At 31.2% G+C, this 27412-nt stretch overlaps 4 protein-coding genes and 1 long non-coding RNA gene across 10 annotated transcripts; 2 read left to right on the top strand and 3 right to left on the bottom strand.

Moving 5' to 3' along the window:
* The first annotated feature begins 674 nt into the window (after positions 1–674).
* LOC105672121 (ATP-binding cassette sub-family G member 1) lies at positions 675–19786 on the top strand. Of its 5 annotated transcripts, none has more exons than XM_012366844.2 (12): positions 675–810; positions 4142–4326; positions 11828–11945; positions 13011–13206; positions 14067–14212; positions 17018–17256; positions 17675–17877; positions 18416–18584; positions 18718–18818; positions 18915–19070; positions 19140–19380; positions 19524–19786. In XM_012366844.2, the coding sequence occupies exons 2-12, from the start codon at positions 4155–4157 to the stop codon at positions 19691–19693; spliced, it is 1911 nt and encodes a 636-aa protein (XP_012222267.1). In that variant the 5' UTR covers positions 675–810; positions 4142–4154; the 3' UTR covers positions 19694–19786. The 5 variants fall into 5 exon arrangements, with proteins under 5 accessions (XP_012222267.1, XP_012222268.1, XP_012222266.1 ...); XM_012366845.2 differs by lacking the exon at positions 675–810 and adding an exon at positions 1396–1528; XM_012366843.2 differs by lacking the exon at positions 675–810 and adding an exon at positions 1509–1744.
* Positions 1325–1602, bottom strand: LOC136999800 (uncharacterized). The gene is made up of 2 exons (XR_010890118.1): positions 1471–1602; positions 1325–1396 (listed from the first exon to the last, which is right to left on the bottom strand). It is a non-coding gene; the product is annotated as an uncharacterized lncRNA (long non-coding RNA).
* Positions 19787–20871: 1085 nt separating the features above from the next.
* Positions 20872–23565, top strand: RNaseX25 (Ribonuclease X25). 2 transcript variants are annotated; one of them, XM_012366850.2, is made up of 3 exons: positions 20872–21461; positions 21953–22506; positions 22646–23565. In XM_012366850.2, the coding sequence occupies exons 1-3, from the start codon at positions 21458–21460 to the stop codon at positions 22805–22807; spliced, it is 720 nt and encodes a 239-aa protein (XP_012222273.1). In that variant the 5' UTR covers positions 20872–21457; the 3' UTR covers positions 22808–23565. The 2 variants fall into 2 exon arrangements, with proteins under 2 accessions (XP_012222273.1, XP_012222272.1); XM_012366849.2 differs by having other exon boundaries at positions 21319–21461; positions 21975–22506.
* Positions 23158–25178, bottom strand: LOC105672122 (UBX domain-containing protein 1). Its single transcript, XM_012366847.2, has 7 exons — positions 25011–25178; positions 24888–24941; positions 24659–24820; positions 24263–24514; positions 23964–24195; positions 23707–23887; positions 23158–23309 (listed from the first exon to the last, which is right to left on the bottom strand). Exons 1-7 carry the CDS (start codon positions 25064–25066, stop codon positions 23263–23265), a joined length of 984 nt encoding a protein of 327 aa, XP_012222270.1. The 5' UTR covers positions 25067–25178; the 3' UTR covers positions 23158–23262.
* Positions 25179–25501: 323 nt separating this feature from the next.
* On the bottom strand, positions 25502–27357 carry LOC105672128 (histone H2A). The gene is made up of 3 exons (XM_012366853.2): positions 27202–27357; positions 26902–27109; positions 25502–26314 (listed from the first exon to the last, which is right to left on the bottom strand). The coding sequence occupies exons 1-3, from the start codon at positions 27221–27223 to the stop codon at positions 26137–26139; spliced, it is 408 nt and encodes a 135-aa protein (XP_012222276.1). The 5' UTR covers positions 27224–27357; the 3' UTR covers positions 25502–26136.
* Positions 27358–27412: the final 55 nt, after the last annotated feature.

Below are 27412 nucleotides of genomic sequence, written 5' to 3'. Positions count from 1 at the left end.
TTAACACTGAAATATTCATGAGATAAAAATTCTAAATAGTTTATTCTAAATAGTAATTCTAAATGATTTACGATTGGTTTACGTCGTTTTACGACATGACGTTTATACCTGTTCAAATTTTAATTTCAACTTTTTGCCAAAAATAATTAATATGCAAACAAAATTTTGAAAAACATGCAAAATTTAGCAAACAACTAGCAATCATAACGTTTTCAAAATTATATTCAAAGTGTTAGTACGACAGCTGACTCCACAGAGGTGGTTCTCTCTTGGTTCGTGTCAACAAGCTGTTCATTCCGGTATATGTACAGTCCAGTGTTTTGAGATTTTGTCGAAGTTCTGTCTTATTTCGTAATTAAAGGACATGAATCTAGAACATGAATCTCAAAATTGAACTTGAGAACTATCTTCGTAATAAGAATAGACTATGAATACAAGCCATAGTAAGTTTTTGTCGAATTTTGAACAATATTAATAATAATAATATCAGTAATTATTTATATTTTTTATAAGTAGCTTTAAAATGACAAAAAATATCCAAATTAAATGTATATAGATAAAATATCATAAATATTGTATTACATGTATATAATCTACAAGTATTGTAGATATACGTTTTGCCAGGAAACATCTAATCGTTAAATATGCATTACACTTAGAACCTAAAGTCAGTACGTTGCGACAGCTCGCACTGTGACGATCAACGTTAAATTCGTGATTATAGTAATACATCGAATTGTAATTTTAATTGGTGACAAAATGTATCTTAACAAATAATCGATAATCGTGAAAAACTCGTAGGATTAAACGGTAAGTTTTTCTTTCGTCGAGAATAATTGATAAGAATTTATTAGATATACATATAATAAAAAGTGAATTAAGATTTAATTAGAAAATTATAATTAAAAATATGTTGACATTTTTTAACTAAAACTGTATTGAATAATTATTTCCATTCTTAATTATAAAAAGATATTTTTATCCAAAATGCAAATTTTGTATGCTTTTGAAAAATGTGTATCATTATGTAATAATTATTCTAGAATAAGCGCACTTCAATGATTATCGGAATTTTTTTAATGAATAAATAACCCTATCTTTAACTTGAAGACAATTAAATTTGTAGAAAGAACTGCCTGTATAAAGCACGCAAGCCATTCAAACAGATAAGTAAGTAGATAAAATAACTCGTCGTATTTCGTTGCTCTCTTTGTTGCAACGACACGCGCAAAGATTAACACATTTTTATCTGGATTTTTATCCATAATGTATTTCTGAAGGTCGTTATTTTTTATTGTCACGGTCAAAAAACACTGTTGTCGAATTGAGACTCATTTTGTATTTTATTCGCGTAAAATATGACGCTGTCATTACATCCACCATACTGTGCGTTTTACTGTAAAGTAACAAATGCGAACGTGTGAGACGCATGCTGCACATACACCAACAAAGAGCCACAGCTCTACTTACCCGATGTATTTCTGAGTCAGTCTACAGCCGCTACTGGCAGCGCGCGTTGATTCTCTTGGTTAGTTCTCGAGCTATGTAATTCTTCTCGTAAGAAAGAGATCATCTTATTGACAGATTTAACAGATTATATTGTGCCATTGATGCAGTTATTTGCATCTCGTGATGGCGTTCTTCGATGCTATCGAAATTTTGCCTAGTGACAGCGCTAAAGCGTAGTGAACAGCAATGTGTAAACTGCAAGAAAATCAATGTTTGTGACAATTTGTAACTGTTAGTAAGTGTTATCAATGGCTCAGTTTGCACTGATCGTTAGATATGGGTTTGTTATAACAATTATTTTTTTCTAAACTCATCTTATAACCTTCAAGTTTTGCAAGTAATACAAAATAAATCTTACTACAAATAGTACAAATAAATAATAACAAATTCCTAAGAAAAAATGGCTAAGGCTTCCATATTTTTTAGTAAATGTTATCAAATAATTTACTAATTCTGTAACGTTGTACATTTTACATTTAATATTATTCGCAAAATTGTGTGATTGTTACTGTTTAGACATAAATTCTTTTTTTCCTTTGTATTATATATGTATATTAATTAATTGGATAAATAATATAATATTTAAATTAATTATTTAAGATACATGAGAAAATATATTTCGTTATGTTTAAGTATTAATATTGAATTCTGTTAATCTGTTGTAACACATTAAAAGCATTTTATTTACCTTTATAATTCCAAGTAACTTGCAACGTTTTGATAAACATCAAGACAAATTAGATTCATGCATTTATGTCTGAATAAATTTAACTATTATGTAGATTATTATTACGTTTTATCCGATTATTATTGCTTTCTACTATTTGAAATGATAGAGAGTTTCAATATGATAAACAGATAGCACGCATCAGTTATATCACAATTAAAAAATAATTTTACTTATATTGTAAAATCCAATTTATAAAGACCAAATAAATTAAAAAATAGTTTTATTAGGTTTATATGTACTATATTTCTGCAAAGAGTTTCAGATTTTTTAGAATTTTCGGGTTGCCGAATCTTCCTTATTAGTTATAAAGATAAATGTATAGTTGAGAAAAAAAAAACAAAAAAATAAAATGAAAATTCTGTAGATGAGAGAAAAAGGAGGAAATCTCCTGAGCATTCTTTATTTTTATGCAAGAGGAAAAAACTTTAACGGAATAAAAAACAAACACAAACGTAGACCAGGAAAATAAAATGCAATTGTCAATAACATATTAAAGAAGCGATGAACTTTCTGATAAATACTTTCTTTCTAATATTTTTCACTTTTATCTCTATCTCTTATCTATACGCGTTTTACGCAGACGTCTGTTTTATCACGACTAAATGCATGTAAAAATATAAAAATTGATACATATAAAAAAAATGTAAACAGATAAAATTAATGAAATTCTTCCTCCTATCATAAAACAATTGCAATGGTTACATGATTCTGGTTAACATCATTCATATTTATTGTCATTTAAATATCTAAAGAAAAAATGTTATTTAAGTATAGCATAAAGTGTCACATATTAAACGTCGGAAATGTTTCAAAAATTAATAATTTTAATCTTATCTTACTGTTCTATTATGTATATGCGTGTGGATATGCATAGAATTGTGATAAGCTTTCACAGATTCGCACAATAGAACAGCAAACCGGAAATTAACACAGTCGAAATACTGTGCAACGTGACAAATGCATTGAATACTCATGAATAAGTTAAACCTTTTAATTGTTTCGCGACTAATGAAAACAGTGGAATAAATCGCGAAGGACGAACGATACGACGCTTGATACGATGTCAACTGTATAATCATACATTTCCGGTCAGAATGCGTAGAACGATAAAATGGTAAAAAATGGAAGCTTTACGTGTGACTGAAAAATCGCAAGAAAATTTATATATATTTTATAATCACCGTGCAATTAAATGAACAAATGCGAAAGAATTAAATTCGTGCAAAATGTTAGTTTGTATTTTATAATTAATCTACGATTTCTTATTATATCACATATAAGGAGAATCAGAGAATTTAGATCTCAGAGATAATTATTGAATCATAATGGCCTTCATTATTTAATTTAACTGTAAGCGATAAAGTCTATCGTTGTCTCACATAACGTGTGTCAGGCAAGTTTATCGGTCTTAATTCACTGACGTTGGCCGTTGGATCGAACACGCTTCCTTGAAGTTCAACGTGCTTCATGGGATTTACTAAACACGCATGCGTATAGCGCACAGTCGGAACTGTATAGTATATTACTGTCATTCGCCTTGAATATTTATCTGTTCTCCGTACATGTACATACATGTATATGTAAATTACAGAAAATTTTAGAATATAATTTGTCGTAAAAAAAACATTGACTTTTTGGATAACTTTAAAAAAAAAATATAATACAACAATTTGCAAATATGCAAAGAGCATTGAACAATTCTTTTTCATTCGTACTATTAATTAAAATATTCTTGATTAATTTCTGTGCTTTTACGAAATATTTTTACTTGTATTTTTTACTCGTCTAAAACTCATATTTTTTATATGGACTTTTAGTTATGAGAAACAATTTATTGCATTAGAAGAAAATACTTGATAATGGCAATTGTAAGTTAAAGATAAATAATTTTCGAAATTCTAGGAAAAGATCCATCATGGAGTTTACAGAAAACAACGTAAAGCAAGCTGATGGAATGCACTGCGAAGATGTGAACGATACTTCCGGCAATAACAACGAGTGTGCACAAATAACGTATCTCTCCAAAATGAGCGCAGTGGACATCGAGTTTAATAATTTGAAGTATTCGGTGCCAATTGCTCGAAAAGGTAACTAATTTTATTTCACAATTAATATAACGCAACAATAGAAACTGTAAAATATTTAGAAGATTATATCGGGAATAATTTCGACAGTATTCATGAGTATTCTTTCCTTTTTTATTTATTCGGAGATCTCTATTGTTATAATTATTTCTATGTATCGACAGGTTGACAATGAAATTTACTCTCATAACGCATCATATAATTTAAAAGAAAACTGCTCTTTGCAAAGTATTGTCTTTTCTTTTTGTTTTTTATTTTGTCACAAAGTGATTCTGAAAAAATACTATCTTTACGGTTTGTATCATCAATAATGTCTTTCATCTTTGTGTTTCATTTAATCTGTAATTAAAATTTTACGAAGAAACATGATAATATGTTTATGTGTTTATATGTTTTAAGAATATTATGCATTTTTTTAAATAAAATTTGTTTTGAAAATTGGATAACATAATTTTTGGCAAGCACTTGAAATTTGCTATACACGATGTGAAGTAGTGTTTGTACAAAATAATAGCGATCGAATGCATTTTGCACGCGTCGCAAATTATGTGTAACAAATGCAACGCGAAATAGATTTTTATAAACTACCCTTAAAAAATTGTATGCGAAATAGTATCGCGCATGAGATACGGTTCGAAATATCTCTACCTGTTTTTTTTATTTTCTGCATTAAGTTATCATCAGCGAATTCTGGTTTGTCATGAAGACAGAAAGACGCAGGAAAATTGTTGCATCACTCTGTTTAACAAAACTAAAAGCGATTAACACATTAAATAATTTCAATATCAGTTTAATAATTAAATAATTTTAATATCAATTTTCTTCAGGTAGAAAAAAATGATCGAATATCCATTATTCATGAGAATCGTTTCGGCGTATCAAGAGACACGGTAGTGTCTCGCGCCAAGTTCACGCGCAGCGCAAGACCGACCGTGTATCTTTACGCGAGCCCGAAAGTTGAGACGAGCAGAGTTGCAATTAACACGATTTTATCACAAACTTTAATTGACTAACAAGTAAGCCTTAAGGCGTAAACAACTTTTCGCCGTACTTAATTGTAAAGCGTAAGCAAATCGATCAATCACAATGAGCAGTAATGCGAATAACTCTTTAAATGGCCTTTATGCATAAAAACGTATACGTACGTGTTTTTCTTACGTTGTAAGAAAAATCTTCAAAGTATCTTGCATATAAGAAGGCATATTAAAAGAATTTGATCGTAGCTTATGCAGCTTATATGAGAAGGTACTTTTTCCTTAATTGAGCTGCATAATATTGTATTACGCAGTAGGTATAATTGTGCACCATCATATTTAGACTAAAATACAATTAACGATTTTAAAAACTGTGTGCATTTTGCGAGCTGCATATATGTATATCATCGATCTGTTATCGAGCAATTAATATAATACAGTTTATAAGTATTTCAAATTTATATCGTATTCCATTTTACATGAACGAATCAAGAGAAACATTATAAATTATATGATAGAAATTGGCACAGTGCTATTATTTGATTAACTCAATAATTCCACTGTTTATGGTAATATTATAATTAGATTACTTTTTTAACGACAGTTTTATTAATAAAACATGTATCTTCATAAGATTCTTTTGTAATTAAAATTAATGATTGAATCATAATTAAAGTTCAACTTATAAGTAATAAAAAAGTGAATGAGAATGTAGCAGATTTGCTGATTTACAAGTTTTCGATTTAACGAGTTAACAACAGATGACGTGAAGGTCAGCATACATTATAAATACAATTGTATTACGTATCTGCATAATAGACTGAGAATTTTTACGATATTTACGAGATTTTACCATTGAGAATTAGAAGTGTCTCTTCCAGAAGAAAATCAATTTAAATTCGCAGTATTTTTATAATTAAATCTAATTTTATTATTTTGTATGAATGCAATCTTTGCAACATGAAATAATTTCGATTAGAAATGCAACTTTTTCAGTGAACAATTGAGTCAGCAAACTAGATTTCCTTTTTAGGAATAATTTTTCTGTGTTCTGAAGTTGCCATTCCGGAAAAAATCTGTCATTAGACACATTGTGCAGAATCAATTAAGAGTAAGCGTATTTTGTTATTCCTGGAAATGATGAAATTGCTTAACAAGGAAATCGTTATTAAGATGCATAATCACATTATAATTTCTTCTGCCCACTTGATACCTTGTTGCATGGAGATATTGAAAAATATAATCGTGCCTCGCGCCACGTCGTTAGGTAACAAACGACGAAACGTTTATCTATAATTTACAACACGTAAAGAAATTCTTGACATAAATTGCAATACTACACAATTAAATTCTTTTATATATTATTATCATATTTTAAATATTATTGTATTATTAACATAACATTATTCTGATGAAATTATTTCCATGCAATATCACATTTGAGCATAAAAACGAGAACTGAATATACAAAAACGGTAAAAAGTCCCATTCTTTTTTTTGTTTGAATCACGAACGAGTATTGTGTTTAGTGAAATCATGTATTGTGGAAGTACGTGCCTTGCTTTTACAACATATCTTAATCCTCCGCGTTGGTCGGGTTTTTAACTAGCTCTTTGCAGTTTGCTATTCATCAAATTTCATATAAGTTTAAACTGTGTTACGTCTAAAAGAATAAAATAGCTATATATCTTCTTCATCTTTTCTGAAGCATCTTGCGTATGATTTGATCTTAGTTATATAAGCGCAACTTTGAAAATAATACAAAATAATTGGTTGAAGCTGCAAGAGCCTAAGTCAGATAATCTTGCTCTGTTTTTTATTTTACATTAACGACTTTGTAAATAAGATGTTAATATAAAATAGAAAACAGAGCAAGATTATCTGGCTCAAGCTCTTGCAGCTTCAAACAATTATTTTAATTATTGCATAATAAAAAATCACTAGTACTATTAAATGATTAAAAATTATACTGTTATTAAACACGAACTTAATCTTTTTACTGATCTTGAACATAATGGTATGCACAATTTATAACAAATTGCCACTACTTGGAATTCAATATAATTGCTTTTTACTTCGACTATGATTTAGCAAATGTTCTTTTTTTATCACGACAGATTAAGTAAAGAAATTATCTGCTACTATATGTATCTTTTATATATCTTTTATATAATATATCATTTTTTATACTTACAATTAGTAATACGCGCAATAAGTGCAAAAGAATACTAACATTTAAATTGTATATCGCACATCCACAAGAAAAGTGACACAAGACGAAATTTTTCGACTTTTGTTTTATGTGTGGATTGTATCCTAAATACATCGGCTTTCAATCAGGAAAAGTGATAGAAGTTGAATTCAAATACTTTCCGCGTGAGTCCGCAATGTTTAATACTGCTGTAAATAATTAATTTTAAAATTATTTTAAAATCATTGTTTAACCAAGCACATAAACATGTGAAATTATTTTCCGCAAAATCAAGCTTGTTTCAGACTATGACTTGCCACAGAATTTGAGATAAAAACCAATTCATAATATTATTAATAAGAAACGTTGTTATTATTAACACTTCCTTCTTTCCTCTCTTCTGACTTGTGTCACTTTTCTGGCGGATGTTCGATAATTAGTGCGTAATACTTCACTCACGGTCGACGACGACGCGGCAATCTCAGATCGACTTTCTTTGTATTTTCATAAAGGAGAACGATAGAAGCATGACTCACAATTACGCACGACACGTTAGACGCATTAAAGCGAACATCATGATGAGAACATCACTTACGAGCTGCAATTGTTCTCTTTTTCAAAAATGCGACGAGAAGCTGGCAAATACTTATATAATATCATTTAAATGTTCACGATAATTAAGATGAATAACAGTGTTTGTAAAAACCATGCGCAATCTAATGATTCATAATTGATTGCTACATAATAAATAGTCGAAGGCTGTTTCCTCGTAGAAGAATTTATATATATATTAATCCTCGAATTCCCGATCGTCTAGCAGCGACCGTCATTTATGTCTCATGTTAAGATTTTCATAATCAGTACTTTAGAATTAGTTTTTCTATCGACATAGTATCTTATTATACTATAATGGATTGTTAAATGACATTAACATACTTGAAAAAAAGGAAAATAAATTTACAAAGAATAAAGAAATAAATGTTCTCTATTCGCTATCTGCACAATGTACACATAGAATATTATATAATTCTTTTATCGCATGAATTTTTGAAGAAAAGTAATAGAGTGAAAAAAATAAAGAAATAAGATACACCGAGCTCAGTAGAATGTAACATTATATATCGATATACACTGTTGTGTATAAACATAAATAAGAGACGAGTAAAAAATGACCCGGCATTGAGTGAGCGAGAGTTAAACACGAAATTTATCATGCAAAGTAAAAACAAAGATAATACATGACAAATATTGCGAGGAATCGATTTATGTGAAAAAATTAGTGGTTTTATTTAAAAAAATGACGATGATCTTCAAATCTTCGAAGTGCTTCCACTCAAGGTCAAACTAATATTCCTATCTTTTTTCCCCTTTCGAACTAAACAACTTTTATCTGAAAAATTTTTCAATACGACTTCAAACTTCACAGATAATCGCGTCACCTTATAAGAATCACCCTGTATATGCATAATAGATTTCTGTTTCAAATCATATTCATTATTAAAACAAGCAAGTATAAGTTAAATAGATTATTCGAACAATGATAGTAAAAATATATTTTTATATAAAAAGTTATTCAAGTAGAACATGTTCTTTTATTATTTATTTGAGGGTAATATCGCATTATTTCACTTATATTCATTATAAACTATTGTACTATGCATGATCTGTTTCTTATTTCAATTGTAAATTATATAGCAGTTGCAACGTAAGTATGACAAAAAGAAAAAAATATATAGAACAAACCGATAAGAAAACCGATAAAAAAGCGGATAAGGAAGCCGATAAGAAATATATGCTAATTAAGCGTATATTTTTCTCATGTAATGCAATTGTTCTGATAACGATAGTACAATAAAACAAAACTATATAATCTACTCACACAATCAAGAGGTCACGCTAACTTGATGTATTCGAAATTATATCAAGTTTTTATCGGCCAGAAAAAGTTTTACATTCAAAATTTAAAATACAGTTCCATAGAAATATTTATTTTTAAATCAAGCAAAAAAAATGGAAAACTTTTAATCTTTAAAATAGCCTATCTTTTTATATGCATAACATGTAAACATAATGGAATTTACATGCAGATTTTAAATAATTTCTACGAATTATAAAAATATTTATCGTTCTCATTATACGTAGGTTGCTTTAAAAGTTTTGCGGATGACAAAGAAAACATCAATTATTTTAACCAAATCTTTTTTATTGTTTTTCGAAATATTCGCCTTCATGATTTATACACTTCTTTATTCGGTGGAACGAGTCCTGAAAACACTGGGCCCAATATTCTGCAGTCACCTCAAAAACGAGATTTTCGTAGGCTTCCACCGCCGCTTTCGGGCTGTTAAATGTGAATCCACGCATTTTGCCTTTGATGCATGGGAATAAAAAGAAGTCGCAAGATGCCAAGTCGGGACTATAAGGCGGATGAGTCATCAATTTCACTCCTGAAGCGGCCAAAAACTCTAATGTTTGAGATGCGTTGTGTGATGGTGCACGCGCTTTCTTTTGAGCTTGCGTCAAATTGTGTGGTATCCACCGAGCGCAAAGCTTCCTGACAGCAAGATGATCATGCAGGATGGTTCTGATTTGGGTCATACCTATACCCAAGGATGCCCGAATGACCCTGTATGTGCAGCGGTTATCTGTCTTTATCATAGTGCGCACGGCATCGATGTTTTCTGGAGTGACTGCAGTGGCAGGCTGTCCTTGAGCGAAACACGATGCTCGTCCTTGAGCGAAACACGTCTACACTGGAACTCGTACCATCGTTCAACAGTTGCCAAGGATGGAGCTTTATCACCAAATCGTTTGATTTTTTTCGAGCACTGTTGTCTAGTCAGACCGTCTTTAAAATCGTAGAAAATTATGACTCAAAAATGTTCGCGGGTTAATTCCATTTTTCACAAAACTTACTTTATTTAAGAAATTATTAAACAATGACAACAATATGCTAACAATCTATAACAGCTGTTCGCATTAAAAAATCTCAGAGAATCCGAAAAAAATATTGCCGACAGCGCCATGTTGCAAGAAATAGCCGAACCGCAAAACTTTTAAAGCAACCTACGTATATAATACATTAGAGAGAGAAAGAGAGAGAGAGAGAAAGAGAGTAGGCTGTACGCAAAAGCTGTTATATCCAAAAATATAAAAAAATTAGATATTGTTACTTTTGGATTCCTTAGCTCCTTCGTTACAAATTGAACATTTTAAAAATGTATATTTGTACTATGTTCTGCAGCGCAGTTTATTATTATTTATCTATGTCATTTCAATGAGTAATTTATATGAATTAAATTTGGTATTTTATGCTCTTCGTAAAGTTTATGCTACGAAGTTTATGCTAAGTTTATGCACGCTATTAGAGATTTTTTCCATGGAAAAAAATTTTTTAATAGCCTGCATAAACGTTAAGTTGAACTTTGAAATAGCTCAACTTGAAATTGAGCAAGAAAAAGATTATAAAACCGTCATCTTACTTCCAAATAACAATAGTATTGCAATCCGCTTCGGAAAATGAATAATGCAAAGATGCTATATTTTTTACTGTGATTTTATATCTCATCATTATAAATTTTATTATTAGCAGTGATTTATAAATTTTTTATTATATTGCGTCATTGATACAATCTTTCTAACTCAAGATTTATGATTGTTATTATCGCTGCTGCTAAAAACGGTTTGAATGTCTTAATAGGATTCATTTCTCTTCGCGATCCGAGGAAAAAATTTCGTTACATATCAATAAGATTTATTTTGTTTATCTACTCTCTAAATTTCTTGGAGTGGAATCTCACTCTTTTGAAGTGAAAAGTCACTTCAAGTAATAATACTGCCAGTCGAAGTGGAGTAAAATTTCACTTTTCGAAAAAGTGAAATCGGGACGTCTTAAAACGTCATTTTTGACATCTTTTCGACACGATGTCTACGTCTTTAAGATGTCTTATGTCTCGACATAAGTATCTTAAAGATTTTGGACATGCGTGTTGTCTGGGATTTTGTTAATGTTTTCGATAGAGATTAGTTACTTTCCCGATTACTTCCCGATTACGGGATAATTACTATCCCAACGTACGTACAAAATACAGAACGTACAGAACCTCCCCCGGTTCTGACGCTACCAACGAGAAGGCGATTTCACTTTAAGTTGGAGTGAAATTTGGAGCGCCAACTCCACATGGAGTGAACTGGTCAGACTGACTCCATGATTAGAATGAAAATTTCACTCCAAAAAATTTAGAGAGTACTACTTTCTTATTAATCATTTCATAAATATCATATTTTGGACTCTTTAAATAATTACATGTTTTTTGTCAACATTCTGTTAATTTTACAGGCTCACAGGTAATTCTGAGAGAAATCAGTGGGCAATTCAAATCGGGCGAGTTGACGGCGATTATGGGCCCTTCCGGTGCTGGAAAGTCAACACTACTAAATATTTTAGCGGGATTCAAGTAAGTTAAACAATCACAAATTTTAATAAAATTCAGGCGCCGCGAAAGTATTTTTCATTTGAGGGGGCAAAATTTATAAAGGGGGTATATAAATATACATAATACATTCATAATATGTATATGTATGTAACTCCATTCAAACCATATAATAGGCCACTCAGTGGGTAGTATTAATGTGCAAAAAATATGCACAGATTTTTTGCTCTAATTAATGCGCTTAATTTTTTTTGTTATGTAATGTAAAAACTTTAATTGAACGAGTAAATAGTAAAAAAAAAGGGGGAAAAAAAGAAAGAAAAAAAGAAAAGAAAAATCACTCATTTTTCCACCTTTGATGCAAATATTTGATGCTCAATATTTTCGGTCATGAAATACCTGAAGAAAACAGAAAAATTTCAGGGGGGCGTAGCCCCTCTGCCCCCCTCCCTCCCGCTTTCGCAGCGCCTGCATTGATTAAACTGATCAATCTTATAATCTTTCTTGTCATCGCTTTAATAATTGCTGACATTCAATTAACATCAATATCTTCAACTATTTTTGATCTCATATATGCAGGTTATTTCATTAGCAAGGAGAACAAAAAGAATTTACTTACAAGGAAAAGCTGCCAGATAAAAACGCAAATTGTAACCAAACTTTAATAGTTTTTAGGGGGGGGAGGCCTCTCCTCCTATTCTTAAAATTTGATTACGATTTGCGTTTCCTATCTAGCGGTTTTCCTTGTAAGTAAACTTTTTTTTGTAAAAAATTTTATTAAAAAATTGAATAATAACAGACAGTAATTAGATTAACAACAAACGTATAATTTATTTATTACACAGAATAATGTAATCAATGCCATTAGCAGATCGTTTTATTATATTTTTTTGTATACTGTTACTCTGATATCTCTCTCTATTAAATTGATTATTACATTCTTAAACCTCAGATATTACTAATTTTAAATTCTAAATGTAATATCAATATTAATTAAGAACATCGAAATTATCTAATCAATAATACTTGACAACAAATGGGACACGTGCAATTTGTCAACATTAAAAATATTAAGACTCTTTCTTACAGTTATATAGATAGTAATATAAATGGCTCGATTAATATTAATGGACAACCACGAAACATGCAGCAGTTCAAAAAGATGTCATGCTACATTATGCAAGAGATTCTCGTACAGCCGAAACTTACGGTTTACGAAGCGATGTCTTTCGTCGTGGATTTAAAACTCGGCAGAAAAAAATCGCGATCTGAGAAACACATCATTGTAAGTATACCGTGCATCTGATAATCTTTAAATAATTACAACGATATGTATATATTGGAAGGTTCTATCAACACCAAAAAGTTAAAAGTTTCTAAATCACAAATAATTAGAAAACATAATAATATAATAATTAGCGAAAGATTCAAGAACGGAAATAGATTAATAAAATTACATTCTTCGATAAATGATATTTTAAAAAGTTATCCCAAAGAAAAATTAATTATATACACTTGCGCATTCAGCAATTTATTGGTAAAATATTTTTTATTTTTAATAATATCAAGTACTTCAGCTATTCTTTATTACTTCAGTAATAATATCAAGTATTTTTCACGCGAATCAAATTGTGACATAATTTTTTTCTGTGACAGTAGACATTTTCTATGACATTTCCGCTGTGTAATTTTATAGCAGCAGAGTCTGCATAATTTGTGTAACGGTCTCATCTCGAATACTAGATGATGCTAACGGGACATTATTATTATTATTAACCGTCTTAACAAACAAAAAAGTTGTTAAATAGGACGCTGTTTGCTACTCTCAAAAGCGAAAACGTTGCAATGTATTTATGCAATAAGGTCAAATATGTATGAAATCTAAATCAGAAATATAAAAAAGAACAGTAAGAACACGCCACAATTAGCATAAAAGTGATAAATCATTTTTTTTGTTCAGCACATTAAATTATGTCTTGCAGACATAACACTCAATTCTTTCACAATGTAATACGTCTTTAGTATGTCAGCTGAGGACAATCGAGCGGCAATCATGCCGCAAAGACTTACAATACAAATTGTAAATAAAATAATTCATATAAACATATCGTGTTTTTGAAATGTCAATGTAATAACTAATTTCAGATAGACGAAATTCTGAGTACACTTAGATTATCTAAAGCGCGCGACACGATTACGGATAAACTCTCCGGTGGCGAAAAAAAGAGGCTGATAATTGCGCTTGAACTCGTGGATAACCCGCCAGTTATTTTTCTCGATGAGCCGACTACGTAAGTACTTACGTCTTGAAATAAATTTCAATCAATTGTCTGATTTCTTTTATCATGCATTAGCTCAATATCGAGATAAAACATATATTGTTGTAATTAATTAAACATGAATTGTTTAATTAATTGTATTACAATAATTATGTATTTCATAAAAACGTATTTGCATAAATAGCGGGGGAAAAAAGAAGACAAATTTTTATGAAATTACTTTATCTGAGAAGCATTTATATTAATATTATATTAATATTTTGTAAATTCTTTAAAATCGGTTTATTACAACAATATACGACTGGATGGAATATTATGATGTATATAATGAACTGTGCAATTGCCGAAACGTTATATTGGAATAAATGAAACTTTTTTGAATGGCGTGAAAGTGAATTTATTAGTAGATATTGATTTCGTAAAGAATCTGTTATGCATTATATTCTTCCACAAAATGAAAAAACCTCTTAAAATATTGTAACGGCTTTCTGCGCGAATCGTCGTGCTTCGAGTATTCGTAACAGAGGCGGCACCAACAAATTTTTAACCTGCGGTATGATTTCAAGGGATTGCGAGGCCGTTCGTCCGTATACCGTTAAGAACAGGCTTACGATTATCTTTTTCCCGCAAATTGAATATAGCTTTGCAGGAAGAAACAAAGAGAATGAAAGAGAAAAAGTAGACAAAGAAAGAAGTCGGCCAGAAAATATGAAAAAAAAGTCTTCCATTTTCATCGGTCAAGCAACTTCTATGCCTTCGATTTTATGCTACGGCATCTTTTTCAGTTTCATTTAAACAAAACAATCGAAAGTTTTTTGGCGAGAGCAGAGAAATTTAGATAATTTATCGCATTCAAGCTATCAATAAAATCTTTCTTTTTGAAAGTTAAGAAGAAGTCTAAGAAACAGTCATTGATTTAATTAACAAAACGTGTATAATATGGCATAAGAAATGCAATTACTATTTATTAAAATATTTATTAAAATAGATTAAAATAGAGTGACAGCAGAAAAATCGGACCGTGATAATATAAATGTTCTCATTGAATTAGTTAATATATTTTATCAATATAATTTTATCATCACATACATCACATTGTACATCTAATTGACTGGTTTGAGATTGACATTATAGAAGAACATCATTAGAAATGTGTCACTATATTAATTCAATAAACATTACTGCAAAAATTGAGGAATCATGAAATATTATCTCATGTTTATGCAAATAGACTAAAAATCATGATGAGCATATATAACTGTCCTTGTGAATCTTATGCGTTGAGCTAGATTACTGCACATTATGCGTTATTTTAGATTATACTGAAGATGGCCAAAGTCGAAACGTATAGATTGGTCAAATACTAAAATAAAAAAAAATTGAGCATTAATACTTAGTTCTGGCTCTCATAACTTCGTTTTTATTGAATTATCATTAAAATAGAATTCAATAACTGATTTTGCAGCTGGACAAAGAATTTAGCTGATTTTGGAACTGGTATCTACCATTTATCTTCTGCACAATAAGTACAAAAACAGTTGAAGTCATTTAACAGATATAGAATAATTCCATTTTTATCTTCTGCGTAAAAACATTTAAAGTCTGAACGTGTAGAATGCTGTACATTTAGCAACACAAATCGACAGAAGTATTTATTTTATCTTGTTCACTGCATGTTGAAAAAAAAAAACAGAATAACATATGTGTCACTAAGTGGAAAGTACCCGTCAGAAGATCATCAGAAGTGTGTCACTATTATACCAATTCAATAAAGCAAGTTTAGACCGGTTATAATTTTTATGATAAAGACTTTTTACATGATTATTTTTTTATTTCTGTAGCTTCTTACTCATCATTCCACATCTTGTAAAAATTTTACAATTTTTTTTTTTACTTTTTTTACTTTTAGTCTAAATTTTTGTGAATAAATTCTTGATAAGAATGATTCCTTAATAAAAAAAAAATATATAGCTATTTTCGCAACTTGAAGTTCAAGGTTTGTCATTTTGGCATACTTTAACCATTATAGCTATCTCGGAGTTAATAATTTTCTTTTTTTATGTTACTTAACGATCCAACCGCAAACACCATTTAGCTTAATCGACTTGTAATACTCGATAATAACTGCTTATTAATAAAGTAGTCGGAAAACACTGTCATTTGAAGTATCTTGCATATCACGTTTAAATAATTGAACTTTTGTATTGAAAAATGCGATATTCTTTGCCATGATTTAACTGCTTTTGCAATTATAATATGACTGATGGATATTTTGCATAAACAGTGTATTTTGCAACAGCACAGAGTAGAGATTTTTGCAACTGGACGCACTTTTCTCCCCCAATTTTATAAGATTTGTAACTGTTCTTGTACATTTTTAAAATGTAACCATTTTCAACTCGCAAGGAGCTAAGAAATCGAAAGGTATCGATATCTTTTTTTTATATATTGGATATACACAGCTGCTTTTGCATATGTACTACTTAAATATATTAAATAGAAAGAAAACACTTAATAATTAATCGTTTAGTAAGTAAAAAAGAGTGAGAAACGAAAACAGTGGAAATAATAAAAAAAACATTTACTCGCGATAGAGGCCTTAGCACATCTCGTCAACACATTTAGCAAATAAGCCTGAACAAATATGTGCAACACGTGTCACGAAAATAAAATGCTATTAATTGTTTGCTCTTCACGAGTAGCTCTTGTGCAGAATACTTTGTGATGAAAAAAAGCATTCTATCCGGATCCTTTCTCTCGGTACATATTGATATAACAACAGCTTAAAATTTCTCACTTAAATATTTCTATTTTTAGCGGATTGGATGAATTATCTTCCACTCAATGCATTGATCTTCTCCAAAGATTGGCGCACTTTGGACGAACTATCGTGTGCTCGATACACACTCCCAGCGCAAAAATATTTAAGAAATTCGATCACGTCTACGTCATAGCTGCGGGACAATGCGTTTACAGGGGTACTTCGAGCAACGTGGTGCCATTCTTACGAAATATAGGCCTGGAATGCCCGAAACATTACAATCCTGCAGACTTCTGTGAGTTTATGCATATATAAAGGTCACACTTATTATTCACAATCGTACTTTTCAAATTAAAATTTCATTTATTTCAATGCCATATGCAAGATATTGCAAACAGCAGTATCATTCGATTACTTTATTACCAAGCAATTATTACCGAGTACTACAAGCCGGATAAAGCTAAATGCTGTTTGTATTCTTAAGTGACATGAAAAAAAAAGAAAATTATTAATTCCGAGGTAGCTATAATTCGATGCTCATAGCAGAAAATAATATATTATTAAATAGAATGTTATGCATAATATTCTATTAATAACATTCTATTAATGACTGCATGAGAAAAATGCAATTATAGAAAATTTTCGGAATTATAATTCGTATTTAGTTGAATTTTAATCCCACCCGAATACATGAAATTATATATTCATTTCAGTAATAGAAATATCATCGGGCGATTACGGTTGCGATTTAATCGAACAAATAATTGCGTGCATAGACACGAAGTTACCTATTCTTCCGATTTCTCACTCGAAATACGAGTTTGACGATCTCGACAAAAAGAATCTGAAGGTCTTATGGATTGATCAGTTTGGCACACTATTGAAAAGGATGATAGTACAACTTTATCGAAATAGGGTAAGAGTGTAGTAAAAAATGAAGGTGGATCTATCGGTATATTAATAAAGTTTAAACTCTCCAGCAATTCCGCTGTATAAATGTATTTAAACATATTTTGACTTATTCCACATTTCTAGTATAAAACATGAACTTTATAAATACACATTAGATATTGAGTAAATATGAAATGTTCTATAAATACTCATAAGCTCTTCAAATATTTACAAACCAATCTCCTTGTTTTCTCTTTTTAACGAGGCTTCTCTTTTCGACAAATATTAGTTTTCAACTTTCAAAAATATAGATTCACCCGATAAGAACATATATTGTATCACACTAATTATTATTAATAATATAATTCTTTTCTGAAACTAAATGTTTCAAAAAAGAATGTTTCATAAATTTGTATTTAAAACGTATTGTTTCAACTTTAAAATTATAAAATATATCCTAATAGAAAATTTATTAAAAAAAAAAAAAAGATTAATAAGTTTATTAATTTAGAAAATTTCTGAAACAAACAGTAAACGAGAAAATTCTTTTTTTGTGTCTGCAGAATTACGTGTACTTGAAACTATGGCTACATATTTTCTTAGGGATTGTAATAGGTTCACTTTTTATGAACATTGGTAACGATGGCTCCAGAAGTCTCTTCAATTTTGGCTTTTGTTTCGCATGTCTGATGGTGTTCCTCTTTATACCCATGCTGCCAATACTATTGAGTTGTAAGAGAAAACTCACTATTCTTATTACTTCTTTCTATAATTGTGACACATATTTGAACTATAAAGTTGTTTAACTTCAAAGAAATCGGCTCTGATCGAAGCCCTTCTTAATTCATTATTATTTTTGTTACAGTTCCTTCAGATATCGCAATAATGAAACGAGAACATTTTAACAGATGGTACAAACTTAGCGCTTATTACTGGGCCCTAACAATATATAGTATGCCTCAACAGGTAAATTGTGTTCCTCCGTTGTGTAGCAATAGACAAAACTTTTTATAGTGGATTTTTTAAAAATATTAAAATAAAATCCCTGACAATTTTTTGCAGGTACTATTCGGGTTTATATATCTATTGATAGTTTATTTCGTCACGGGACAACCTCTGGAGTGGCATAGATCCTTCAAGTTCTTCACCACTTGCTTTATTTGTGCGTTCATCTCGGAAAGTATAGGATACATTATCGCTAGTATTTTCAGTACCGTGGTAAGTGTCTCTCCGTGAGAGACTCATTACATTGTGTACATATACATATAAACGCTCTTATTTTTTCAGAATAGTGTATTTACCGGACCTGCATTATCTTGTCCGCTTATACTATTTGCGGTACAAAATTTTGGTATTAACGATCCGCAACCATTATATCGAATAATATTGATGTATGCCAGTTATATTCGATACGGATTGGAGGCTCTTATAGTGGCTACGTACGGTTACGGTAGAAAAAAATTACCTTGCCCGGTGGAAGAAGTGTACTGTCATTATGGTGCGCCTAAGGAAATCTTTAGATTAATAGGTAAAGAGTAAAATTACGATCGGACTAATAAAATCGCTTTAACATCCACTTTAATAGCTTGTTGTATGTATATTCTATATAGTGCGTATACTAACGATTCTTTTCCGCGCGTTTCAATATCAATATGAATGTTTAAACTCTAGGTATGGAGAATTCTCCCAACTTTTGGCTGGATCTTTTCGCTCTTTCAGTCATCTTATTTATTTCAAAGGGAATCCTATATTATTTATTGTGGCAAAGAGTGCGACCGAACAAAACCTTCCAAAGGATTAAGATTGTGAACAAGTTGATCCAGAGTTATTTCAGCACGTGACTGACAATATTTGTACACTCTTTATTTCTGATTATGTCATAATGGATTTCAATATATTCGAGTATGAATAAACAAAATATATTTAATGTACAACGCAAGCAAAAAAAATTTCTTTTATTAAAAAACAAACTATATGCGCCCTTAGAAAATTATTTCCTTTTAATTTTATTGCTTAGTAATAAAATCCAAAATATATCTCACAAGTATCGTAACAACTTTAACGTAAATTAAGATATTTTTATGTTCGATGTCAAAAAGGTATCGCAACAATTAGATCTTGTAGAAAACACAGAGTTCGCGTTACAGCACTGAACTATCCAAAGTACAAAATGCGTTTTCGATATAAACGATTATAGATCATAAAAGTGATGGTGAGAGAGCGCTGGCTCATCATTGTTTCTTATATATCACTCACGTACATATGCAGAGATTACCGCAATAAGCTGATGCGGCACGATTATAATACTGTGATTATAAGATTTTGCGTCACACACATATACATGTATATATATGTGAAACAAGAAAAAATGTATCGCGCGATAAGCGTAGATAAGCAATGTTATAAAATGCGCAGTTACCGTTAAGAATTAAGAAATTAAGAAACCGTTCGAACATAATGTTCTTCTTTACAATATCGAACTTGGAAAAGTTTTCTCATAAAAATTGTTGCAATTAAGTGAGAATTTTTAAAAACGTACGACAAACTGATCGAAAATTGTGTTGTGATATTTGGAATCATTGTTAATATGTAGAGACACAGTCAATCGTATAAAAAGTGTAAGGATGACTATTTCCAGTGTCGATTAACTTTAACAATTAAAACTTGTCGACAAAATTATCAATCATAAATGAAATATCGTCATCAAAGAATTAAAAAATTTTAAATTGCTTTCTCCTTTAATGTCGATATTTCCTTGCGATAAATGTGACAAGAGACAATGACAATTTTGATTATCGCGATCGCAATTAATATGCAACAATTTCATTTGTATTACCAAATTAAATTACTTGCATATTTTATTTATCAAATATAATATCACATCTTATTATTTATCAAATATAATATCACATTTTTTTATTTAATAAAATTCACCACATTGATCCAACATTCGCGTTTCCAACATTCTGTTTCTTATTGTATTTTTTTATTATTTGTTCGCTATTTAAAAATATCACACACGGGAATTATATAGATAAAACGTATCACATTCTATATTAACATTTAAATTACTTGTGCCAAATGTTATGTTGGCCAGTGATATGTCGTGTATGTTAATTACTTAAAATATTTTTTAAGAGAGAAATAATTATCACTTGCATATGCAATTAAAACAAAACGTCACAACATATAATTGCTAATAAAACCTGCTAAGATATTAATTGTACTTCAAGCTATAAATTTCATGTAATATTATGTCAACTGTGAGTGCTCATAATTAAAAATATGTACTTTACACTTCGTTACACATGTCATTGTAGCATTCACAAAACATTTACGAAAACATTTCACAATGCGATCAGGTAGGAAAGACCATCTGCTGCCTACACAGGCAGATATAAAGAGCGGTGAGAAAAGGTAGTGGTGGCACTCGTACAAAAAGGTAGTGGGAGCGTTAAACGTATTTAGCTGAACGTTGAACGCTGCTTCCTCGGACCAGTTTCTCTCCACTCCCTCTACGTGAAACAATTTTTCGTTTCCTGTCAGGATGCACAAATATAATATCGTATTGGGTATTTTTTTCCTGTCTTTACTGCACATGACGCATGGGTACGTACGCAAACAATTGTTGCAATATTATATAATTTCCTATGTCAATATGTGGATAATTGAAGGTGAAATATATTGGTATCAGCACAGGTGTACATGTGTGTGCCTGTGTAAAAGTGTCAACAAGTAGACGCGCGAGTCACCTCAAAAGAAATTCTAACGAAATCATCAACAAAAAAAACACCTAGACATAATTCTACTTTCAAACAAAACTATCTAATGTTGATTTAATTAATGCATGTTCGAAATAAATTGATCTTTGGTTCGATCTTGCTCAATCAATTGAGCGCGTAAATATTCTTATTGTTCAAGTAATTAGATTGATCCTAATTAGATTGAAAATATTCTTACAATATTGGAGTAATAATGATATCTCAGTCATTATTATTTATATATTTCTTGATGCATAAAATGTAATAAAGTAATAAAACAATTGTTCTAATAACTTAAATAATATTTTTAAAGTGTTGCAAATTGTAAGTTTTGTGTAGTTTTGTATGTTTCCTGCTTCAGATCGGTCTCAAGACAATGGAGAAGACAAACGTCTGCAGACTTTGATGTTTTGATATTTACTGAACGATGGCCGTTGACAGCATGTTTTGTATGGAAGGAAAATTCTGAGTCACACAGTTGCTTATTACCTAAACGTGATGAGTGGACCATTCACGGAATTTGGCCCACGAAATATAACACAATGGGACCACAGTATTGTGACAGATCATTGCCATTTAATGCAAGCGCTCTGGCGCCTATAGAAAATGAATTGAAAGAGAATTGGATCGACATCCAAAATGGATCCAAGCCCTATACGTTTTGGAAACACGAGTGGGACAAACATGGTACCTGTGCAGTTGTAATAGAAGCTTTGAATAGTGAATTAAACTACTTCGAGAAAGGTCTAAAATTACTTGACACCTACAATATGATAGTTGTACTAGCGAAAGCGAATATTTTACCAGGTGAAACATATACGATAGACGTGATGTTAACAGCAATTGAAGAAGTGTTGGGCAAAAGAGGTCAAATAACGTGTGCGAAACATGAGGTAAATTTAAAAATTATTTCAACATGGAAATAAATAACGCGTTTGAATAGTTTTTCTTCTGATACAAAAAAATCTTCACATATAAAAGATAAAGATGTGAAATTCTCTTACATAAATGCATTACTTTATTTTCTTTCAGAAAACGGGTGAATCTTATGTGAATGAGATAAGGATTTGTTTCGACAAGTCATTACAATTGACTAATTGTGACGGCATTTATAATTTCCCTACGAACTGTGATAGAAACAAACAGATAATATATCCCAGTTATGTACCACGTTATCTTGCAAAACAAATGTAACGATAGTATTAAATCAATGTGGGTGCATGTGTATGTGCGTGTGCAAACTAAAAATTATTAAACAGTATTATATATGTATGTTGTGTGTGTATATATATATACACACATCACATAAACAATATATGCTTTCAAATTTGTCAGATAATTGTACATATAATATACAAAAAAATGTCATTAGTTTAAATAATAAATATTAATATAAAATTTTAAAAAACCTCTCTCTCTCTCTCTCTGTTATCATTTAAATTTTTAATTATAACGATTTTCATACAAAACAAATTACAAAGAGATCGATTTCAGAAATCAGAAAAAAGTTTTGTGTATTACAGACAAAGAGTTTACCCCATGTGTTCATAATCAAGAAAATATTATATTAAAATTAATATATCATAATTAATCTGTATGATAATATACATTAGTATTTTTGCTTACAAATTAAGACATCACTGGCCACATTATTCCACCTTTTTTTGGACGATTACGACTGCTGAGGGCACCAAACCTGCGAGTAAGAAATCTATGTTGCGCTTCCGAAAGAATAGATTCTTTATATGTTAAATATCGCGATTACATAAATGTTACCTCACTACACAAACAAAACTGCACAATTAATTAAATTGGATTTGGAAATGGTACAAGCTGGCCAGTTTGAATAGTACATGTGACAGTACTATCAATGTAACATAAATATGTGAAAGTGTTATCAATGCAAGTGTAAACTGATAATTAAACAGATATTAAATGTAAATCAGATTGAATATGCCTGAGCATTTGTAACTTACATCAATAAACTTTTGATATTTTGATAAGTCAAATCAATCCATGATTCCCCAAGCACGAAGTTTATCAATTTCATTGTGAAACACTCTGCATAACAATAAATTGTAAATGCAACATACCTAATACATCTAATGGCGTATCATAATCTTCATCTGTGAACACTTTCTTGGGAAAAGTAGTCATGAGCTGAAAAGGACCATTACCATCTGTCCTATTCATTTCAATAAACAATCTCACTGCAGACAACTGTTCCTTGCTTCCAAAACTTTGTGTCAAGGTTTGTCCGTTAGTAAGCCTAAGCTGAAATTTTATTGTTTGAAATATAATATTTATGTGTTTGTATTGGGTACAAATTTCATATAAATAATGTTAATACTTGAAGCTTGGTTTCGGTGTAATCCTTCCTATGATGTGTGGATGTGGATGTCGATGAAGATGCTGCTACAGGTGATAAATTAATTGATTGGCTACTTTCGGCGGCAGCTTTGGCTCGTCTTGCTGCTTTGTCAGCTTCGATTTGTGCTTTGACTCTTTGTATCGCTTCTTTCTCCTCTGCCTTTTCACGTTTTCTTTGCTCCAAGAGTTTTTTCATTTCTAACTCTTCCAATCTGTTACATAAGTAAAATATAGATTTATATATTCTGCTCACTATTGATATTACAGTTTTATTCTTACTTTTTTCTAGCTTCAGACATTTCTTTTCCCGATCGTATCCTATTTCTTTCTCTTTCAAATGCATTTATCTTCTCCTGTTCTTCTCTTTCCTTTCTCTTTTGTCTCAATTTTTCTTCCAACATTTTTAATTGCTCCCTCTTCTCTTCTTCGGTAAGTGGTTTCTTTTCCTCTGTGCTTTCAGAGAATCTATCATGCCCAGACTTTGTGGCATGGAACTCAACTTCTAAATTAGACTTAAAAAGCTTTCCGCAACTACAAAAACAAATGAAAAAGCAATTCCACATAGCTTCTCTCAGAGTAGTTCCATGTAAGATATAATATATCAATTTTGATGCATGATCAAACACTTATCCTATATTCTAATATTTAGAAGTTTATCTTTGCATTTCAACATACACATCACATTTCATAGATTTGGCCGTTTCAGTAGTGGACACTGGCTGACTGCTAGCACCAGCAACAGTATCCTGTGCTGGTGTGTCAGCAGCCAGCGATGGGGCACTCTCGCCTACAGAAGGTTCAGGTGCTGGTTCAGCTTCATCCGAATGGGCCAGCAACCTAAGAATAAAAATTAATAATGTTAATATAGCTATGAAAGTTTTAGTATTATGCTATGTTCACGTACCATTCCATCGCCGGCTCCACACCTTTATTGCCGGTGATTTCCAAGGCCTTTTCACTGAAAAAAGCGGTCAAATATCATCACAGGTTAGGCACTGAAACGATGTAATGTTATTAACAAACTTACGCTTTAGACATGCTGAAACCCATATCCACAAGGATATCTATGACGCCTGACGACATTTTGCGTTGTTTATTCACACGTTCACCGAATATATCACTTTGAAAAATTGTTCAGACCGAACTCTGCCGTCCAAAAGTTAAACGTCACGTCGAATCGACGCGGTACTTATATGCTGTTATATGCCAACATAGGCTTGGGTCGCTTACGAGATGGCGACAGGCTCGCTAGCGCCAATCTCAAAAAAAAAAAAAAACTTAGACTAATTTTCCACAATAATAAATAATACGAGATCTTTGTAAAAACTAATTTTTCAGAAATAGATGATAAAATCGTGATAAAAATGCGTCTATTTATAACATAGATTATACTATTTGCAATAAATTATATATTAGTCTGTTATAATATTAAACTATAAACAAAAATGTTAATCTTTGAATAATCAAGTTTTACTTTCATGCATTTGGAAGGATTACACTTACAAATTGAATTTCAAGTGGGGAGACAATGCCATTTATTTTCACTTTAAATATTATTTGCGTTCAACAAAACATTTAAGCATTTTTAGTCTTACATTTTCAAGTGTTTATTGGTAGTATAATAAAAGTTTGATTCCTAAGTATGGAACATCAGAAGTAAACTAATCATAAATAAAAGATGAAAAAGGACAAAATAAAAAAAAAAATAGAAAGATGGGCAAGAGTACATATAATAGTAACAATATCACTTAAATTGTACTTAAATATAGCGGAAACTGTCCATTAACAATTACAGCATAGTCTCAAACCAAGGTAGTAATTTCGAATTGCTTGTTCAATGCAACCTCTTCAACTAAGATAACTGTTAAATGCATTTTATTAAGCAATTATACTTTCAACAGTGTCCAGGACAGACATAGCACAGCATGAGAACATGAAAAAAAATAGCAATCTGTTGGAAAAAAAACTACAAATTTCACAGATCATAAACAGAAACATTTTCAATAAAAATAAAAAAAAAGATATTAAGCTGCACAAATTTATCTTTGAGAATATTCAGTTCTGTCATGGATTTATATTATTTCTTCCTTTCAATTTCAAAAAAACAAAAACATGTTTCTACAATATGATTAAAGTTATAAATGTATTATAATCTAGTATTCCTGCGATGCTTTGTCGCCCTTTCCAGAACCACCAGTACCAGTTTTCTTCGGCAGCAAAACTGCTTGTATATTAGGCAGAACTCCACCTTGAGCAATGGTCACTCCGGATAGTAATTTGTTCAACTCCTCGTCATTACGAATAGCTAATTGCAAATGACGTGGAATTATCCTGCAAAAAAATAAACATTAGCATAATTTGAAAAAATATATATATATATTAAATATCAAAATAAAAAACGCGTAGAAACATTGCACTGGAATAGCAGAAAGTATTACAAGATATCATGAGTTAAATATTTTTGTTGCTAATAACTTAAAAACTATTATACATTTTTATATTAAAAGAAATTCAAGGAACTAATACATTTATGTGTATATACAATTTTAGCTAATTATTCACAGCAGATAGAAGTAAACAGAAACATATACGCTGAAAATTTATGAGTATTGTTAAAAAAAAGGATTAATAAATTTCGAAATTATACGATGTGATTGAAATATCTTGCAGATGTTTCGGATGAATCAACACGATGCATTATGCAAATCGTATAACGTCGAAAGCGAGAAATAACTTCCGTAAGTCAGTAACGGCGACGTTCTATATTCTCTCTATACGATACTAAAGATTTAGGGTGCGAAAGTGAGCGAGAACACGAACGCGAGATAGAAACAGGAAGTTGCAGCAGGAAACACGAGAAAGACGACGCGAGAGGGGAAAGTGAGGGATAGACAAAGACGGCGAAAGGAAGGGCTTGCCTAGTCTTTTTGTTGTCCCTGGCGGCGTTTCCAGCCAACTCGAGCACTTCAGCCGCCAGATATTCCATCACGGCGGCGAGGTACACCGGCGCACCGGCGCCAACGCGTTCTGCGTAGTTGCCTTTCCTGAGAAGACGATGGATTCTTCCCACGGGGAACTGCAGCCCTGCCCTGCTGCTGCGGGTCTTCGCCTTCCCCTTAGTCTTGCCTGGAAAGAAGGACACGCCGATGAATGTCAGCTCGCCGTCGCCGTTGCTGGCGCGATAAATCGAGATGAGAAAAATTCTTTTTTCTACTTACCGCCTTTACCACGTCCAGACATGTTTCACTCAATTAAATACGCTTGCTTTCCCGTGTGCTAGAGAGCCTACGAAACGGGCCACGCTGACACACTATCACTGAACGCTGAAAGCCGAATGAAGCCGCGGTCCGCGCAACCATACGGTTACGCGCATGCACGTCAGATATTTTGGCGGCGATCGTGTCGGGCGGGCGATCGTTTGCGCGGGAA

The sequence above is a fragment of the Linepithema humile genome, chromosome 4 (genome assembly GCF_040581485.1).
Source record: "Linepithema humile isolate Giens D197 chromosome 4, Lhum_UNIL_v1.0, whole genome shotgun sequence".
NCBI classification, from domain to species: domain Eukaryota; kingdom Metazoa; phylum Arthropoda; class Insecta; order Hymenoptera; family Formicidae; genus Linepithema; species Linepithema humile.
Note: the sequence above shows the minus strand (reverse complement) of the source record. Positions and strands in the feature narration are given on the sequence as shown.

Coding starts and splice junctions, on each gene's coding strand:
- LOC105672121 (XM_012366842.2), top strand. CDS start 1,758: ATGGCTCAGTTTGCACTGATCGTTAGATATGG. Junction 11,946..13,010: donor AATATTTTAGCGGGATTCAA/GTAAGTTAAACA, acceptor TCTTTCTTACAG/TTATATAGATAGTAATATAA. Junction 18,819..18,914: donor TATATAGTATGCCTCAACAG/GTAAATTGTGTT, acceptor AATTTTTTGCAG/GTACTATTCGGGTTTATATA.
- RNaseX25 (XM_012366849.2), top strand. CDS start 21,400: ATGCACAAATATAATATCGTATTGGGTATTTTTTTCCTGTCTTTACTG. Junction 21,462..21,974: donor TTACTGCACATGACGCATGG/GTACGTACGCAA, acceptor TTCCTGCTTCAG/ATCGGTCTCAAGACAATGGA. Junction 22,507..22,645: donor TAACGTGTGCGAAACATGAG/GTAAATTTAAAA, acceptor ATTTTCTTTCAG/AAAACGGGTGAATCTTATGT.
- LOC105672122 (XM_012366847.2), bottom strand. CDS start 25,066: ATGTCGTCAGGCGTCATAGATATCCTTGTGGATATGGGTTTCAGCATG. Junction 24,821..24,887: donor GTGGAGCCGGCGATGGAATG/GTACGTGAACAT, acceptor TTTTATTCTTAG/GTTGCTGGCCCATTCGGATG. Junction 24,515..24,658: donor AAATCTATGAAATGTGATGT/GTATGTTGAAAT, acceptor TTGTTTTTGTAG/TTGCGGAAAGCTTTTTAAGT.
- LOC105672128 (XM_012366853.2), bottom strand. CDS start 27,223: ATGTCTGGACGTGGTAAAGGCG. Junction 27,110..27,201: donor GTCTGGACGTGGTAAAGGCG/GTAAGTAGAAAA, acceptor CCTTCTTTCCAG/GCAAGACTAAGGGGAAGGCG. Junction 26,315..26,901: donor AGGGACAACAAAAAGACTAG/GCAAGCCCTTCC, acceptor ATTTTTTTGCAG/GATAATTCCACGTCATTTGC.